At 37.4% G+C, this 19,292-nt stretch overlaps 2 protein-coding genes across 4 annotated transcripts in view; one reads left to right on the plus strand and one right to left on the minus strand.

The window, feature by feature from the left end:
- ATP6V1C2 (ATPase H+ transporting V1 subunit C2) overlaps nt 1–3,770 on the minus strand; it is a 55,488-nt gene extending 51,718 nt beyond the window's left edge. For 2 of the 3 annotated variants that reach the window (XM_074288240.1, XM_074288239.1), the window contains exons 1-2: nt 3,444–3,767; nt 884–1,044 (exon numbers count right to left, since the gene is read on the minus strand). In XM_074288240.1, coding sequence (XP_074144341.1) covers nt 884–1,015 — 132 coding nt within the window. In that variant the 5' untranslated portion in view covers nt 1,016–1,044; nt 3,444–3,767. Of the gene's footprint in view, nt 1–883; nt 1,045–3,443 lie in introns of all 3 variants that reach the window. The other variant, XM_074288241.1, reaches the window with a different exon arrangement.
- NOL10 (nucleolar protein 10) overlaps nt 3,185–19,292 on the plus strand; it is a 142,990-nt gene continuing 126,882 nt past the window's right edge. Inside the window, exon 1 of the mRNA XM_074288237.1 lies at nt 3,185–3,309. The gene's annotated coding sequence lies outside the window, so the exon portion shown is untranslated. The remainder of the gene's footprint in view (nt 3,310–19,292) is intronic.

Raw genomic sequence — 19,292 nt, forward strand, 5'->3', positions numbered from 1 at the left:
AGACAAACAAGGCAAATTCCAAACTATAGCATATAGTCAGTCCTTACCAGAAGGAATTAGAATGGGAATTTAAGATAAGACCAAGAGTTTAACTCACAGGGCCAATCAGCAGGCTTTCCCAGAAAACTTTTCAATAGGGAAGAAACTAGCTCCATCTTTAGTGGAGCTCACCCATAGTTTACATACGGCTCTGTCCTTGCACAAAAGTTTTTTAGCTCTCATACAGAAATGGTATCTCATCTCTCTGAAATCCATCCCCCCCCCCCCCGCATGATATCACAATTAATCTGAAGATTCCTCCTCATGTTTCTGAGTCTATAAAATCAGATATTTTTACCACCCATTTTTGCCCTATGTGATATGGAGAGGGGAAAAAAAAAAAAAAAAAAAAAGCTGATTCTGGGTTAAAATGTTGCCTCTGACACATACTACTTGTGAAACCCTTTCATTTAAACATATCTATAAAAATGAGCTGGTTAGTCTAGGTGGCCTGTTCTAGCTCAAGACTTAGCTGGATATTTTGTACCTTTCTTTTTTTCCAAAGGACCATTCATGATAGATGGCTTCCATTGTACTATCTCATTTTTTATATTATCATAGGTTTAGAGTGGAAAGGGACCATAAAGTCAGAGATAATCTAATTCTCTCATTTTACAGATGAGGAAATTGAGGCAATTAAGTTAAATGACTTTCCTAAATCATAAGTCAGATCCTCTTATACTATTTTAACACAGCATTCTTTCCACAAAACCATATTACCTCTCTCCTTCCAAGATGCTAAAATGAGAAACAGCCTTTCCCCTTCCTCTCCTTAACGATTGTTTGTTTCTTTTTTCCCTTCCAACCCTCCCTATGTCAATCCCTCTGATTTCTAGGACTTTACCTTGAAGTCAGGAATGGCAAATTTAGTATTGTGGGATAGATTAGACTTGGAGGTTACTGTGTTCATCCGTTCCAGAGCCTGCAAATTTTCTTTATCTCCAGGGGCAGAAATCAGCCAAAATTCCGACGACATGTTAAGGTCTTTCCTTTTAGTCAAGGTTACTATTGAGCATACAAAAAAACAAAAACAAAAACACAACATGTAGAAAAGAGTAAGGACCTTCCTACTTGCTTTTTTCTCTTCTTGCTATCAGTTCTATAGGATTGAGAATAGGGATGAACCTGTTATAGGTAGATATTGTATAGTACATGGAGAACTAGCCTAAGATTGGATTTGGATTCAAACCTTTGAATTCAACAGGGATTGCAAAAATTGCTATAACATAAGTCAAATCACTTTCTCTCTCTGGACCTTAAAAACCAGCCCTATAAAATGATGAAGTTGGAGTATAATTTGGCATGGACTTTGATAAACTGGAAAGAGTCCAAAGAAGGACACAGGATGGTGAAAGGCTAGCTGTTCAAGTCATATGCTTATTGTTTAAAGGAAATGGGAAAATTTAGCTCACAGATTAGAAGACTCAGGAGAACAAGATAAATAATTGAAACTTTTAGCACAGTACCTGGCACATAGCTAGCACTTCATATGTTTATTAACTGATTTACTGATTGATGGACAAAACCAGGAACAATGGATGGAATTTGTAAAGAGGCAAATTTAAGGAAAAGCCTGCAAGCAATTAAAACTGCTGAAGAGCATAATCAGCTGTCTCAAGAGGTGACCAGTTCCCCTTCCTGAGAGGTCTTCAAGCAGAGGCTGGTTGACCACTTTTCAAGCACTCTGCTCTCTGATAAGGATTGAACTAAATAGTCACTGAAGTTGACTTTCACCATTAAAATTGTATAATCTTGAAAAGTGCTTTCCACTTTAAATTCTATGGTCCTAAAATTGTCCATTTACTTAAAGATGGGAAGAACCTAATCCCAAAGGACTGTGAGCCAAGTGAGGAGATTGGCTTCCTGAAAGTTAAAGAAAGGTTTTAGCAGTGACTTCTTTCTTGAGGTTGTTCCAACTGGTTCCTGGGAAGGAGGAGGAGTAGGTGGTGGTGGAGGTGGAGGTGGAAGAGCAGAAGGAGGTTTTCCATTTCCTTTCCCTCCACCCCATTCCAGTGACAAATCCCCATATGACCTCATAAAAACCTGTAATAATCAGGAGGCCTACCTTGGGAACTTGATGTTCCTTTAACATGATAGCCACCTTTTGAATAGACTGCATTTGGGCGTACCGAAAAACTGATTTTGGAGGAAAGGGTGGGATATCAAATTTGGGGAGGGGAGGGAAAGGGGAGTAAAAAAATTAGGATTTTCCTTCTTTGGCAAATAAAACTTTAGTAGCTTAAGTACTGGATTTGTCGTGAAAAGGTCTGGATTTGAATTCTACCTATGACATTTAATAATTTTTATTTTTTAGCTGAACAAGTCATTTCCCCTCTGTGCTTCAATTTCATTGTTTCTAAAGTTAAAGGAGTGGAATATATGATCTTCTATGCATCTTTGCAGTTCTAACATAAATGACAACTGAAGACTCAAAATTAAATGTGCCTTCATTAATGTCTCTTGAGAAAAACTTTTAATCTGGTCTTCAGAGGATGGGGCATGTCTTACTTTCAGAGAAGTAGCTTATAGCTAGGCCAGGCTTCTAAATGATGGTACTTAGGAGTTTCTGCCAAGTGTTCTTACCACTAAAACCCATTAGTTCTGCTCATTCGAACACAAATACACCCACACACATTTCTTCTTTCCACTGTCTCCCCTCCCTCGAGGTGTTTATCACTCCTTCCTCTCTAGTACCTCCACCTATTAAAGCCTGCTTAGATGACCAAGGTGGGAGATGAGGGATAACATATATAGATTAAAAAACAAAAACAACAAAACTCTACAATTCTACCAGGCAGTTTTAAATCGCCTGAACCCCAATTGCTTTTAAAACCATTATAAATTGAATTTCATTCTATCTTTATTGCAAAGTATTTGGGCATGGCTTGTTCCCACTCTCAGGGCTCTAAAGAGGTACCACCTGCGATCTGAATTGCCTGATGTTCATGTGGCAATTCAGAAGATTGTCAGCTGGAAAGGAACTTAAAGAGTTCTATAGGAGAGGTAGCGAGATGTAGTGGTCTCGATTGGCAGATGGATTCCAGTTCGAACTCTGACCCTTACTAGTCTTGTGACCTTCACCTCTGAACTTGTTTCTCCGCTGTCAAAAACCGATAATACTAGCTGCGCTCCCTACCTCACAGGAGCGCAGTGAGGAAAGCGACTGCTAAACCTGAAATAGCTGTAGAAATGTGAGCCACCTGGATCCTTGACTTCCCATTCAGACACGACGGAGAAAAAGTCCCACGTAAAACTGGAGCCAATATAAACGTGGGTGGAAGTTTCCTTTTCTCCTTCTCCCCCTTTCCAAGTCACGATTGATCTGGGTTCTCCCTACTCGCTGGCTCCCTTCTTCACCTACCCTCTCTCACGGCGATACTTTCCCAATTTTTCCCGGGTCCTACCTGGCGTAAAATGAAGGAGCCTCGCATGCCAGGGTGCGTCGGAAGGTTTGAGAGCAGAGAGACTGGAAACGCGGGGCGGACGCGAGCTCGGGTTCGGGACGATGCGAACGATCCGCCTGGGTAGTCTTGGGATGGGAGCACCTTGGCTCCTTTGGGGAATAGCTTTGGGCACTGCTGGGACTGGACTGGGGAGTGCTGGGCTGCCTCCCGCTGCTGGCTGCCGGGGTCGCTGGAGGGCAGGTGCTACCCCCTTTGCCCAGATAAGTCCCTGGTGCGCGCGAGCCCCGGCTCCCAGGCGGTTGAGGCTCCAGCTGCTCCCGCCCGCCCCGCCCCGCCGCCTGGCGTTTTATCCCCGAGCAGCACTCGGGAGGTGGCTTCACTGCCCCCACCTGCCTGCGGATTTGCATACGGTACCAGATCGCCTGACGCAGGGCCCCTACTGGCTCTCTGCGACTCACCTAGCCTCTCCTCCTTGCATCCTAGGCGCGCCGGTCCGGCCCCTCATTCTGGGCATCATCAGAAAAAATAGCAGCTAACTTTTATAAAGCTAGTGAACATATGCTAAGTGTTTTCTGAACACTAGCTCATTTGAACTTCACTACTACTCTAAAATAAATCCTAAAGATATTGCCTCTCGTTTTTACAAGGATCATTGCGCGTACACACATATACGCACATGCTCCCCTACCAAAAGAAATCATGATGACGATGATGCGGGATTTTGGTGTGGTTAAGTCATGATCAACTCTTCATGACCCCGTTTGGAATTTTCTTGGTAAAATTATTAAAGTTGCTTGCTATTTACTTCTCCAGTTCCTTTTATAGATGAGGAAATTGAGGCAAAGTTAAGTGACTTGCCTAGGGTCACACAGCTAGGAAATGCTTGCAGCTGAATTTGACCTCGGATTTTCCTAATTACAAGCCCAATGCTTTATAAACTGGCACCTAGCAGCCCTAAACATAGAATCTAAATGTTCTGCAAGAACCGAAAGGGAATTTAGAAGTTCAGCTCGTCCTGCTCTTTCATTTCATAACTGAGAAAACAATCTCGGCGGGAACACAGGCCAGAGACTCCAACAGATTCTTTTTCACTGCTTTACCCTGCTCTTAAAGTGCTTTACACACATTATCTGTTTTCTTGTTTTTTGGATTATTGCTGTAGTTTTTAGCATCAGCTTCGTTCCTCACTATATTCCTCCACTCTTCTCCACTTAGGAAGTCAATATGCTTTTATTAAGCTCTTATTACTTTCCGGGCTCTGTGCTAAGCACTGGGTATACAAATAAAGGCAAAAACATAAAACCAGTCCTCCAAAAGCTCGAATTCTAACGACGGTGATAACATGAAAACAATTGTGTGGAGACAAGATATATGCTGGTTAAACTGGAGGTAAACTCAAAGGAAAAACTAGCTTGTCAGAGGGGGGAGAGGAGAAACCGGAGAAGAGGAAGGGGGTGGGAGGGAGAGGAAGAGAGTGAAATGACTTGGGTGGCAGTTTATAGGAAAATGCTTTTAGCCCTAGGTAGGATTTGACCCAAGCTTTGAAGGAAGCCAGGAGGTGGAGCCAAGATAGAACATTCCAAGCATAACAAGCCATCCCATTTAATTTGAGAAAGACAGGACTGAAACATACCGAGACAGAGGAGAGAGAGAGAGAGCGCGCAAATTCAGCCTGGCAAAACTAATCAACTATCAAGTAGCCATTAAGTGATGCACACAATTATATGAAGTTACAGGATTATTTCCCCCTGTTTTGGAGATAAGAAAACTAAAGCCTGGAGAGGTATCCATCTCCACATGTGTAAGATCACATATGGGATTCCAATCTGGAAGGTCTCTATTCCAAGAGTATCAATACTAATAAAGTCCCCCTGAATCTTGTTTTCAATAACTATTTTACAGTTTAATTCAGTTTAAATCATTCCAACTAGCAATTGTTAAATACCTAATGCCTGGTATGCAAAGATTACTTGTGATTCTTCTTGGAGAGGTAGCAAGATGAAACACTAATATTGATAACTGTAATACACAATATAACTAGAACAACTGAGTTATTTATTCAGGAAATAACTACTAAGTACCTACAGTGTGCAAAAACACAGAATTTAATACTAGGGACTTGTTTAAAGAATCATAAAATCTCAAAGTTAAAAGGGACCTCAGAGGTCACCTAGAGTCCACTCCCAACCTGTCCAGGAATCCCTCTAAATCTTTAACAGGTACTTATCCTTCCATGCCTAGAAAAAATATAGTAAGAGGAACTCAGTACCTCCTGAGGCATCACATTTCCCTTCTAACAACTCTGTTAGAAAAATTTTTCCTTAGATCAAACTTAAATCTATCTTTTGGCAACTTTGACTATTGCTTTCAAGTCTGCCTTCTGGAATCAAGAACAACAATAATCCTCTAATGCTTATTGCTTGCCCAACTTTGGGCAAGGCACTTGAACTTCATAAGTTTTGTTCATCTATAAAAGGAGAGACTTGCTAGATGACCTCAAAAGTCCCTTCCAAGTTTGGATCTTTGATTCCATAATCTAATGTCTAATTATTCCCTTTCCAAATATTAATTCTTCAAAATATTCAAAGATGGCTAACAGTCTCCAATTTCTTTATCCAATCCTCACATGGTATTGATGCTAATCCCTGTCACCATCTTGCTTACCTTCTGAACAACCTCTGAAAGTCTCCTCCTTTAGCTAATTAACATTCTTCCTAAAATGTAGCAGCCAGAACTGAACACAGTAGTCCAGCTATGTCTAATCAGGGCAGGGCACAATGAGACTGCCACCTCTTGTTTTCTGGACAATAATTAATTCAGTTTAAGATGGCCTTACTTTTTTTGGATACAATAACTCACTGCCAATTCATATTGAGTTTGCAGCCCTTTAGGACCCTCAAATCTTTTTCATATGAATTGCTCTAGCTATCCCTCCTCCAGATGAAACATTGTACTTTACATGTATATGTCCTTTACAAATTCTGGTTGAATTGATTAGAGAGCTGTAAACCAAGTGCCATGTGAACTCTGAGATTTGTTGTTCAGTTGTTTTTCCAATTGTCTCTGACTTTTCATGACCTCATTTGGGGTTTTCTTGGTAGAGATACTGAAGTGGTTTGCTATTTCCTTTTACAGTTTATTTTACATATAAGGAACCTGAGGAATAGGGTCAAGTGACTTGTCCAGAGTCTTAGCATGTGTTCAAGGCTGGATTTAAACTCAACAAGATGAGTATTCTTGCCCCCAAGCCTAACACTCTGTCCAGTGGGATACTTAACTGCCCTAAGCTCTGAGATAGAAGATCTTTATTAATAGGGGAATTTGGGAAGACTTCTTGAATAAAGTGGCACAAGGAATTTTAAGGCTACTAACAGGTATAGCAAACAACTCTTAATATCCTTACTAAGAAAACTCCACAAGTGGTTACAAAGAATAGGACCTGAGGGAAACAGTTGAATAACAACTACCAGTTGAAAATGGGGAGGTTGTTTTACACCTAAGAAACAATCAAGGAAATTGGGAAAAGGGAGAACAAAGACTAATATAGTTTAATTAGAGCATAGAGTGAGTGGAGAGATGTCATATGCAATGTTTAGAAAAATAGATAACATTAGATTTTAGAGATTCTTGAATGCCCTAAAAAGGAATTTGGCAGTCCTCATCTTTTTTATCTATTCATCTCTTTCTACAGAGAAGAAATGCAAAATATAGGGAAAGGAAATTAGAGGTGGAAACAAATGTCACCTCTACTTTATTCTAAGTCTGTTGAATATCACCAGGACCTATGGAGAGGATAACTTCTCTGCTCCTTATATATGCCACTTATTTCTTCTAATGCCATAGGAAGAGCACTACCTCTAGAGTCAAATAGAGGACTATATTCTGACATGAATGAGACTTTAGACAAGTTCCTTAATTGACCTGTGTTTCATTTTCTTCACCTATTATGTGAGGAGGTTGAGCTAGAAGTTCCTCTGAGATTCTTTCCATAAATCCTAGTATTCCCCCTAAAAGATTACTATATGTGCTTGTCACAAGGAGAATTACACACAATATAAAATAGTTTCTGATTCTCTCTCTCCCTATCTCCCTGCCTCTATCTCTGTCTCTCTGACTCTATATGTGTGTGTATCTGTGTCTCATCTTTTTTTTTTTTTTTTTTTTTTTTTTTTTTTTCCATTTAGAACCTAGGAATACAGAAAACAAGCATAATATATTGGGAAAGAGAGTAAAGAATTAAAATGTGTTTTTACATTTTATAGAATGTATTTTATTTGGCCTCAGCAATGACTATCACCCAAAGAAAATTCAAGCTACTGAAATTCAGAAAGGCTTATCAAACCAAAGAGTTGATCACCTGGTCAAGAATGTTTTTGGACATCCACTCATGAAGATTGCCTATGAAAATGTGGAAGGCTTGAGAGCTTCATATCGAGAGAAGAAAACGAAGCTTTGAGGTTTTAAAACCCATTTTTACCTGTAGTATTTGCATTGCCAAAATTAGAGTTCATGGTACTGAAACAGTGTCTTGAAGAGATACATAAATTTACCTCACTTACCCTCCGGCAATTCAAAAGGCTTAGTAAATACAGATCACAACTAGTCAGTAACTTAGATAAGTTCTAGGGAGTGTCAGAAGTAGAATTTGAATCCAACACTTTGTGACTCCTAGGCTGATCTCCTATCACTAGGCCAAGCTGCCTATCTGTATACTTATGCACCTATTAAAATATGTCTCAGACTAATGATAAAAGCTAATACTTAGAAACTGTCATACAATCCATGTGATCCTTTAGGTAAAATTTTCAAGTCCAGTCCTCTATCCATTTTATCTTATTGTCTATAAGTGAGTATATGTGAACACAAAATATTTTACTATTCTGAAGGAAGGATATTTGTCAAGCTGTTGTGGTTTCTGAATTTGTTTATAGTTCATCTAAACCAGGACTTCATCATTTTCGTGTCATGGATTCCTTTGCAGTCTGGTGAAGCCTATGCACCCCTTCTCAGAATATTATTTTTAAATACATAAAATAAAACTCACAGAATCACAAAGGAAGACAATTATACTGAAATTGAATTTAAAAACAAAAAACAAAAACAAGTTCCTGCTCCCCAGCTTAAGAATTTTAAAAAGATTTCATAGTCATGTTCCTTAACCCCATGTGCATACTTTTGTAAAGTTTTTGCCCTTTGAGCATTCTTTTCTCTTATGCCTTTACTTAGTAAGATTGAGCTTAGGTACCACTTCTTTCAAGAAAACTTTCCTGGAAAACCTCTGTCTCAAAATTTCTCATAGTTTTATCTGAATTTCTGTTTTGAACTCACCACATTCTACTTCGTATCATAGCTTATACCTGTATATATCTTTCCTTTCTATTACACTATAAACTCCTTCAAATGAATCATATCTTCTTTATATTTTCATAGCATAGTGCAATGCTTTAAAATCTTTTTTTTTTTTTTTAATTCTGTTACTTGAATTTTAATTACTCCTTTGTATTTTGATGACTGCCAAGCATATTCAAAAGCCTAAGCAGATAATCTTGGGAATGTTCCCGGGTATAGCTTAGAAAAAAAAAAAGTAGAAATCATAGACAATGCATTTTCTTCACAATAATATTTGGAACCTAAGAGAACCAATACCTACTTGGGAAAAGTATTTTCATTGATTTTATTTGGGGAAAGGAGTGCAGTTAAGACAAGAGAAAGTTTTATTGAAAATAAAAATAGCTGTTTTTCAGAGTTATCCAGTTTATTTCCCCCCCCTGAGGCTGGGGTTAAGTGACTTGCCCAGGGTCACACAGCTAGGAAGTGTCTGACACTATATTTGAAGGGTCCTCCTGAATTCAAGGCTGGTGCTCTATCCACTGCGCCACCTAGCTGCCCCTATCCAGTTTATTGTAATCCAGTTTTCAAAGCTCTCTAAAGACAAGAGGGAAAAAAATACATAGTATTGGAGAAAGTGTTCTGGATTTGAAATCAGAAAGCTTGAGTTCTCATCCTAACTTACTAGCTGTCTGATTCATGTTGTGTAATCTCCCTAGATTGCCATTTCTTTTTTTGGTACAATGAAGAAGTTCAAGTATATGGTGTCTTTCATTCTGACACTATATGTTCTAAGATCCCTTCTGGTTCTCTTATTCTTTATGTCTTCCAGCTGCCAAAGGCAAGATCCTGACCAGGTTGCTCTACTACTAGACAAAAAAACTCTAATGCCTCACTATTGTCTACAGGATAAAATGTCCGCTCCTGCCTACTTTTCTAGACATTTTAAGCTAAACCTTGTTATAAAACAGCTCAGAGGAGTTAGCTATACTAGCGCTGAACTCAGGAAGATTTAAATTCGATTTTGACTTCAGATGCTTAGTAAGCATATGACCTCCTCAAACTTGGTTTCCTTATATGTCAAATGGTAATTATAATAGCACCTATTTCCAAGGATTGTTGTGAGCCCTTTAAAGTGCTATATAAATGGTAGTTATTTTATTAGTAATAATATTAAACACTACATTTCAATTAAGAGGTATTACAAATTATTTGCTCAATAGGATGTTCCATCTCCCACTTTAGTATATTTCCACAAACCATGCTTCCTCACCTAGAGTTTACTCCCTCTTCATTACTAGGACTCATCATTTTTTTTTTTTCCAAAGCTCTATTCAGAGGTCATCTCCACCATGAAGCTTTCCTTTATTTCATTCCTCCCCCCTCATATATATATATTTAGTTCTGTACTTATTTTGTAAAGGTTTTTTTTTTTTTTTTTTTAATCTCTTAGTTGAATGAAAGCTTCTTCTGGGCAAAGACTCTTGTTTATATCTTTCTAACCTTATCACCTAGTAAAGTTTTTTTTTTTTTTTTTATGGGTACTTAAAATGTATTTGTTTAATTTAATAAAATTCTAACTCTATGACATTCTGTGATTCTAGAATTGAAGTTGCTAATGAGTGGAGGTATGTTTCCTTTTCAATTTCAATCTTGACTTGATTGGAGAGGGTGTTTAACTTGACTGTACTTCGTTACTCCATTCTCAAAAGAATCTATGATACATAATAATTCTGCCCTTCCCTGAGTGTTATTCTCAGTCTTCCTCAGGTGAAAGCTGTAAAAATGCCTTGATCTTTCAACAGACAGATCTATATAATGCAAGTTCTGTGTAATGTGCAATGAAAAATTTCCCACTTGTGACAGAGAGAGAATGTAAGGTACACAAAGTACTAAGAGGTAGCTTTTGGGTCACACTCATCTTCATATTATGAAGCCATTCATGGGTTCCAAATTGCCATAGTAGAAGGGATATTCCCAGCACCTGCACTCTTTGCATCATTATTATTGAGACACTAACTAATTTGGATTAGTCAGTTCTTGCAACACCTTCATGAGGGAGGACACCCTGAAACTTAGAGATGAGGAAACCAAGGTACAAAAAGAGGATAAGTGGATTCCAGGGTCACCCAGAAATAGTGATATGACTGTACTTATTTAGTCTCCCTCTAATCTCATGCTTTGTCCAGCCATCCATAATAGGACTATGACATCATCTGGGAGAGACTGTGTACCTCCCTCTCAGTTTCAACTGTGGCCACATTTTGCCTGATTGGCTTTCCATTTTTTCCCCCCTTAGCTAGCAAGAAATATGTTTAGAAGTGATCCCCATATACTTGCTATGCCACATCTATTGATATGATTTCTTTTAAACTATTTTGTTTTAACATCATAAAAGCAGAATCAGGCACAAATTTCTTAGTTGTAATATATATAATTAATGAAATGATGAAAAGCATTGGGGAGAGGTGATAGCCCTTTCCCTATCAAGGAACAACACCCAAGACTGCAGTGGGGGAGTGGGTGGGGTAGTCCTTCTGGCATGTAAAAAAGGAATACAATGTTTGAGAACTTTGGGGATTCAGGTATCAGCCCCAGCAATCTTTGTATGGTGAGTACTTATAGATTAGCAAACCCTATATCTGTGTGTGTAGGTGGAGTGCCAGGGCCAGGTGAGTGTTGGGGTGACTTCTACTGTGGCTGAGAGTGTGGCACTAATTATAAATCTACCAGTGGGCTGAACCTGAGGAGCTGTAAACTGGGTGGAACCAAGGCTCTTATCCCATCTTCTTGGAATGGTTACTAGTCCTGGTCTGGGAACCCATTAGAGTTGAGCATACCAGTAAAAGAGAGAAAACATGGTGTGGCATAGGGGAAAGAGTACTGGATTTGGAGCCAGATGATCTGGGCTCTCACCCTATGTCTTTCAATTACCATCTGTGTAATCTTGTGAATCATTTCCTTCTCTAAGTCTAGTTTCTTCATATGTAAAATGAGAGCAATGATCTAGATTAGCTCACATCCCTTTTAGCTTTAAATCTCTGATCCAAACATGATCTATGCCAGGGATATAACCTAGAAGAGGCTAGGATAAGGCTTAGGATAAGAAAGCTTTAGTCATGTCTAGCTATTCAATGGGAATTTATTAACATTTTCATAATCTCTGTATAATTTTTGAGTTTTCAGTCCTTTCCTTACCAATATGATTGCATGGAATTTCAAGGTACCAAGTTACTTTGTTGAAGGTTTTAAAAAGCCTGACATGTTCTGGTGGAAGTATAGACTAGGAACATGAGAATGGAAAGGGGTACTGCTAGCTCATATCTTTTTATGTTGTTAAGGTGGTCACAATATTTCATAGGACCACATATAGGCCTATGGGTCCAGAACTAAAAGAGAATGCAAAGAGTATCAAGTCTAACTTCCTCTTTTCATAGATGAGGAAAGTAATGTTGAGTAGCTTAATTGATTTTCCCAAAATTACACAAGTATACTTGTAAGGTAATAGAGAGGTGAGCTAGAGAATATAAGTAACAAAGTATAGTAGAAAAAAAAAAAAAAAAACCTAGACCAGAGGGCACAGATTTGATTCCTGGCTTTCTGACTTACTATCTATGTGAATGGTCAAGCCATTTAACCTTCTTAAACATCAATTTCTTCATTTATAAAATTAAGGAGGGTGGGCCTGGAAGAGAGCCTCTTCTTGTTCTCAGTTTGAGAATCCTATAATTTGTTATGTTTTCAAGATTTATGGACCCCTTTTGTTCAAGTTTAGATAAGCAACTTGGAGTTTCACACAGGAGTCTGCCATAATATTAGGATGCCTTTCCTGTAAGCATATACATATATATATATATATATATTTTAGCATTATTTGACAGCTATAGACATGATATGATTGAATATAAAAGAATCAAATTAATTAATGGCTGAACAAATGCATCTTGTAGATAAAATAACTAAACAAAGTCAAGAAATAAATCCTCAAAGTTCAAGTCTTGAGTAACTATATTTCGTTTAAAAAAAACAACCAAAAACCAAAGATCACAAAATAACTGGTATCTTGATAAACTATCAGGGTCAAACATTGATTAAAAAATTAAACAAAAACAACACCAACTCCTTAAAGCATTAACTTCCTTTCCTATCCATCCATTCTTGTTCTCCTGATGGTAGATCTGTGTCAGTTATACTAAAGTCCTTATCCCCTTTCTTCCCCATTCAATTCATGGTTATAGAACCACATAAAAGGACCTGAATTCAAGCTTGACCACTGATATTACCAGTGTGACTTTGGACATTTAAATTCTGAGTCTCAGTATTCTCATCTGTAAAATTAATGGACTGGACTAGATAGTCCAGAGGCTAGATAGCCTCTGAAATTCCTTCCCAGCTCAAATTTATGATCTTACTGTGTTCTGGCACTGGTAATACAAAGACCAAAATGACATAGTCCCTACCTTAAATACACACATATTCTACTTAGGTGAAAGAATGTACTTTATGTAAAAATCAATCTAAAAATATCTGTTTTTAAATGTTGGTTAGTCTCCCTGAACTTTTTTATTTGTTTCTCTTTTTAACTCTTGATTGTAAAAAATGATCCTCTTAAGGGGGAACTTTATTAGAAAATGGAGATGATGTAAAAACAAAAGAAACCCCAAAATAGATTTAAAAAAAGACACACAGGCAAAAAGATAGATTGATTTGATGGATGGACAAATGGATGGTTAATAATGTAGCTGGGAAGGGGGCAAGAGAACCAGTTCACTTCCTCTGGGGAAATGGGGAAGTATCATGGTACTTATGAGTCCTGCCCAACTCTATGATAGCCTCAGGGGATGGTGGCTCTACTCCAACCTCCACCCCCACCCTTTAAATTAGACAGAGTATTTTTCCTCTCCTTTTAAAAGGTCTTCCAAAACACCCTGCCAGCAGAGGAGAACTTCTCCAACACTAATTTTATATGTCTTTGACACTGCTTTCAAGCATACCTAAACGACGTAGTCACCTTATTTATTTTACATTAAGCGGAGCTCTCTATGTGTATGTGTACGCGTATGTGTTTTGTTTTTGAACAGATTCCTTGAAATTGTTTCTTCTGAAACACTCTTTCCTCCTGAACAGGAAATATAGACCACCTTTTCCGGGAGGGAAATCAAGGCCAGTGGAATAGTGCCAACAGCCTTTTTTCATCATCAATGTGGCTGCAAATACTGCCTTGGCCAGATGTCCCAGAACTGCATCTGCAGTTGGCACTGGTCATGCATTTTCTTTAGAGAAATGGCAGGGGGCCAGCAAAAATCTATGCAAGATCGAACTGTCCCATCTGGTTTGAGAACTAGAACAACGAGGCTAGGCTAGTCAGTGTGTTGTTTTTCAACCGCTCCCAGGTGGTTATTTTCTAGCCTTTTTTAACTATTACTTCATAGAGACAAACTTTCAGGGATCAATGGAACTCACTTTTCAGATTAGTACAGGAGTTCCACAATTGGATGAAGAGATTGTTTTCCCTTCCCAATCTCCCCAATCCTCCCTCTTTTCCCTGCCTTCAGACTTACTGGAAAGACAACAGATACATCTTTCTAGTGGAATACCAAGGAGAGAAGAGTGCCTAGGAAGTAGCACCTTTGTCTAGCTTAGAAATTCTCTGGGGGTTGAAAAGTCTCAAATTTTCATCTAGATCATCTTAACAGTTTCCATATCATAATGTAGCTTTAAAGAATAAAGAAGATACATAGGGACAGTACTCAAATTTTATTAACATTTTTAGGCTTATAAAGTACTTTTCTTATAACAACTCTGTGAGGTATTATCACTCCCATGCTATAGGCAGGAAAATTAAGACTTAAGAGGCTAAATCACTTAGTTACAGGGTTAGCAAATATGTGAAGTAATCTGAGGACAGCTAGGTGGTACAATGGATAGAGTACCAGACCTGGAATCAAAAAGACTCATTTTACTGACTTCAAATCTGTCCTCAGACATTTATTAGCTGTGTGACCCTCAACAAGTCACTTTATCCTGATTGCCTCAGTTTCTTCATCTGTAAAATGAGTGTAAGAGGAAAATGACAAACCAGTCCAACATCTCTGCTAAGAAAACTTCAAATAAGGTCACAAAGAGATGGACATGACTGAAAAGTGACTGAACAAGAACAAAGTCAAATCTATGCTCCATTTTTTTGGACCTGAGGACAAATTGTGCCTGGTACGTTTCCTAGCTCTGCTTGGGGAAGCCACTTAAAGGCTACTATTGCACTTTAAGGTTTGTACAGCATGTTACAGGCATTATTTGATTCTCGAAACAGCTCTGTGAGATAAATACTGTTATCCCAGTTTTACAGATGATGCCAAGAGTTGTTTAATAACTTGCCCAAAGCCACACAGTGTCTGAGGCAAGATTCAAATCTGTTCTTTCTGACTCCAAGACTCTTTCCAACTTAAGTGAGGTAGCCGCCTCACTTAAATTCTCTGGGCCATCATGTACTCATTTGTAAAATGATAAGGATTGGACTTGATGACCTCCAAAGTCCCTCTCAATTTTAAGTCAATAATCCTTTGAAAATCAAGTCCAATACCCTAGCCACTATGCTATTTTGCCTTTCATCAGCTCCAGGTAATTTTAAATATGACATTTCATTGATCTAGTCAATATTCTTATAATTTAAGAACAATTATTCTCCTTATTTACATCTACCAAAGATAAACTGAAACAGAGAACTTTCCTCCTTAACTTACCCAATATTTTGGATAAGTCCCCCTTGGGCACCTAAGCAACACAGTAGATAAGAGTTCTGGGCCTGGAACTAGGAAAACTTGAGTTTGAATTTGTCTTCATTATTATGATATTAGCAGTGTAATTCTGGGTGAGTCACTTAACTTATGTTTGTCTCAGTTTCTTCAAGGACAAAAATACTAGCACCTACTTTCCCAGGGTACTGAAATGATCAAATGAAATAATGTTTGTAAAGTGTTTGGTATAGCACCTGGCACAGATACTATATAAATGTGTATTCCCTTTCCTTTCCACTCCCCCCCTTTAATTCATTCATCCTGTTCTCATGACAACCTAAAAAAGGCAATAAGTTTGATAAAAAGAGTATTATTTTTGAAGTCAGAAAATCAAGTTTCAAGTCTGCCACTTATGAACTTTGTGATTGGGCAAATCACTTTATTTTTCTGGTTTCAATTTCCTTAGCTGTTAAATGGGAGAGTTGGTTGATCACTCTTGAGTGGTTCTCACTCTTTTCCAGTTTTGATTTAAAACAATTTTGAGGGTCTTTTCCTATATAATAGTAAATATACTATTAATATGTATTGGTTTAGAAAATACATATTGACATATTGATTCAGTAACACTGTTAAATGAGTGTTTTTATTAATTCCAATAGCATACATTCAAACAATAATAACATAAATCATAGTGGTACTATATTACTTATATTATTATATAGTATAACAAATATATATTATTTGCAACATATAATAATTTAATAAGAGTAATAATAGTATTGATATATTATAGTGTTTAATTATATGATATATATTATTTATAAATATGTATTTCCATATATATTTTTAAGGGATATTATTCATGTGGTATACAGAAGGTATATTTTCCTATTTCTTATACTGACTCCTTAAATTAGATAATCCCTTTACTATAGCACCACCACCCTGCAAGGGGTCCCAGTTCAAGAAGTCCAGAACCACCATGGCTGGATTAGGTGATTTCTGAGATCCTTTCTAGTTCTAAGTGCTTCCAAGTAATTTATATAATCATTTAATTTGATCTTCATAACAACCAGGATGAAAATACTATTATACCTATTTTGCAGATGAAGAAACCTAAGCTTATAGGTTAATTGCTAAATGAAATTCAAAAGGTACAAGTTAAATTCAAGTCTCTTCTGATTGCCAGGACAGTGTTCTTCTCATGACACCATAGTGAACTTGCCTCACTTTCCTCACAACACTGCATTAACTTTTACATTGCCTCTACTATATTCTCCCTCATATTATCATTATTGTTGTAACTATTATTTTTATCCTAGCAGATTTTAAACCCAGTGAGGGCAGGAATTATCTTGTATTGATCTATGTAATGCCAAAATCTATGCCTTGAATATAGTGAGTGCTTAAAAATACCTGTAGAATGTGTTCATGATTTACTTAAGAAATCTATATTGAATGAGAAAAATACTCTGTTGTGAATTGTGGGAACACAGGGATAAATAAGATGTGATCTCTGCTTTTAGAAACTAGTCAATTAAGGGAAGAAAAACAAATAATAATATCTAGCATTAAAATAACACCTTAAGACTTAAATGCTATTTCATTTGATTCTCACAACATCATTATGTAGGTATTATTATTATTATTATTATTTTGCAGATGAGAAAACCAAGATTGCTAGATGCTGTGACTTGCCTAGCCATGCAATGGTAAGGGTCTAAGTAAGGATTCAAACTCAGGTCTTCCTGACACCTTCCTGACAAGTTTAGCAAAATACCACTTAACTGGTTGACATTGATAAACATGAATGGTAAAAAATACGGTTCTATAGTTGCTGAGAAAGAGAAAAGATCTCTTTGGGTTTAGTGATAAAGAATAGTTTCATAGAGGAGGTAGCTTTTGAATTGATCCTTGGGTGATGAGTAGAATTCTAATTAATGATCATATCCTGTGAATTTTATGACTATTCCATCTGGAGATATGATCAAGTGCCATTTCATTGTCTAGAAGTGACTGGAGATATTCAAGGGACAAGCTTTGACAAGTTCTATCATGTTGGAAAGACTTGAAGTATAGTCCTGGCAACAAAATGAACCCGCTTTCCAAGAACCAGCTAACTAAAAAGAAGTGCCTCATCATAAGACTGGTCATTTGAGCATGAATTCTTTGACTATGATAACCCAGGAAATAGAGAAAAATGCAAAATGGCCCTCAGGCTTCTGCCTATTTATTTTGAAGTTATAATGTTTGAGTTGTAGAAAATAGGCAAAGGAAGCTGAGAATCTCGGTCTTAATTTAACTATTCATCATCTAAATAAGAAATCCTTGTCTAGTGACTTAGTGAACAAATGACTAACAGAATCAAATCATCCCAATCTGGAGATCCTTGCTCTAAACAAAATTCAAAAAAAGAAAAAAGTTAGATTAAATAAGAGGATGGTTCTTGGGAAAAGACAAATAAAGGACTTTGTAGATACAAGTTTGTCATACATCTAAAGGTCATAAGAAATATCATTTCATGAGACATTTAGTCATCTCATGTTGAAATGATTATGATAAAGCAAAACAAAAAACAAAAAACCCACAAAAAAAAAACCAAACCAACCAAATAACAGCCCCAAAGTAGTGAAAATAATTGCAGCTTATTTCACCAATATGTGTTGCAGAAGATGAAAAAGCAGAGAAATTCAATGAAGAATTTAGTGACAGATCTTTAAAATTTAATCAACATGTACTTTGCCACTTAATACAATAATAGGAATAGATGAAGTTGATGAATAACACATTGGAATGCATGGACAGAAATGACAAAAGAAAAAGGCAACAACTTGTAGATTATACAGAACCTTCCAGCCTATTTATGTGTAAAAGGGTCAGGAAAAGTACTGAGGATTTGTGGAGAAGATAGACTTGCCCTTCACTGTGGCTAGCTTCACTTTGTCTACTCATTTATATGAGCATCAAGAAAATCTGAGAGTTTAAAAACAGAGTGATGCACTATGTACAGGGCTTTGCAAGAAAGAGAACTTGTTTTTTGGAGTAGGAATGATTCTGTAACTTCAGGGAAAATAAAAGTGGGGATGTTTCCCAGGCTCTGATTCTCTCTGAAAGAATTTGGCAGAACCCCAGTCAAGGATTCTGGATGAGGCAGAAAACATGAGTGGTAAGTAGAGAATATGGACATCCAGTGAAGCCATATGTCTAGCTTCACAGAGAACAGGCTCAGGGAGCACAGAAAAGTGACTCTCCCAGCAAAGATGCTGCACTCTTGTCAAGAGTCGTCACTAGAATGTGTGAATTCCCTTTAGTTTCAGAGGTATAAATTGCTCCTCCTTGCACTCTTGTGCCCTGATCATGTTTTCTCTGTTCTACTTCTCTCTATCTGCTCTCCCTGCTAATGTCAGGTTTAGTTGTGAAAAAAAGTATTATGGATTTGTAGAATATATAGACATAGATTTTTAGATTTAATATACACATACACATGCCCACAAAATATGTATATATTTTACACACACACACACACACACACACATACACACACACACACACACACACACACACACACACACATACTGTGCTATTTCTGTGAAATCATTATTTAGCTAATTATATTAATCATATCCTCTGGTTGACTACTGAAAGCCATAATCTTTCAGAGTTTATGGCTATAGTCTGAAGAACATAAATTCACAGAAAACCTTGAACCTAGGGATAGTCATACTCTGAGAAACTCATTCCATGAGAACCAAATTGGGAGAGTAGCCTGTGGAGTCCTATGTATTAT

The sequence above is a fragment of the Sminthopsis crassicaudata genome, chromosome 2 (assembly GCF_048593235.1).
Source record: "Sminthopsis crassicaudata isolate SCR6 chromosome 2, ASM4859323v1, whole genome shotgun sequence".
NCBI classification, from domain to species: domain Eukaryota; kingdom Metazoa; phylum Chordata; class Mammalia; order Dasyuromorphia; family Dasyuridae; genus Sminthopsis; species Sminthopsis crassicaudata.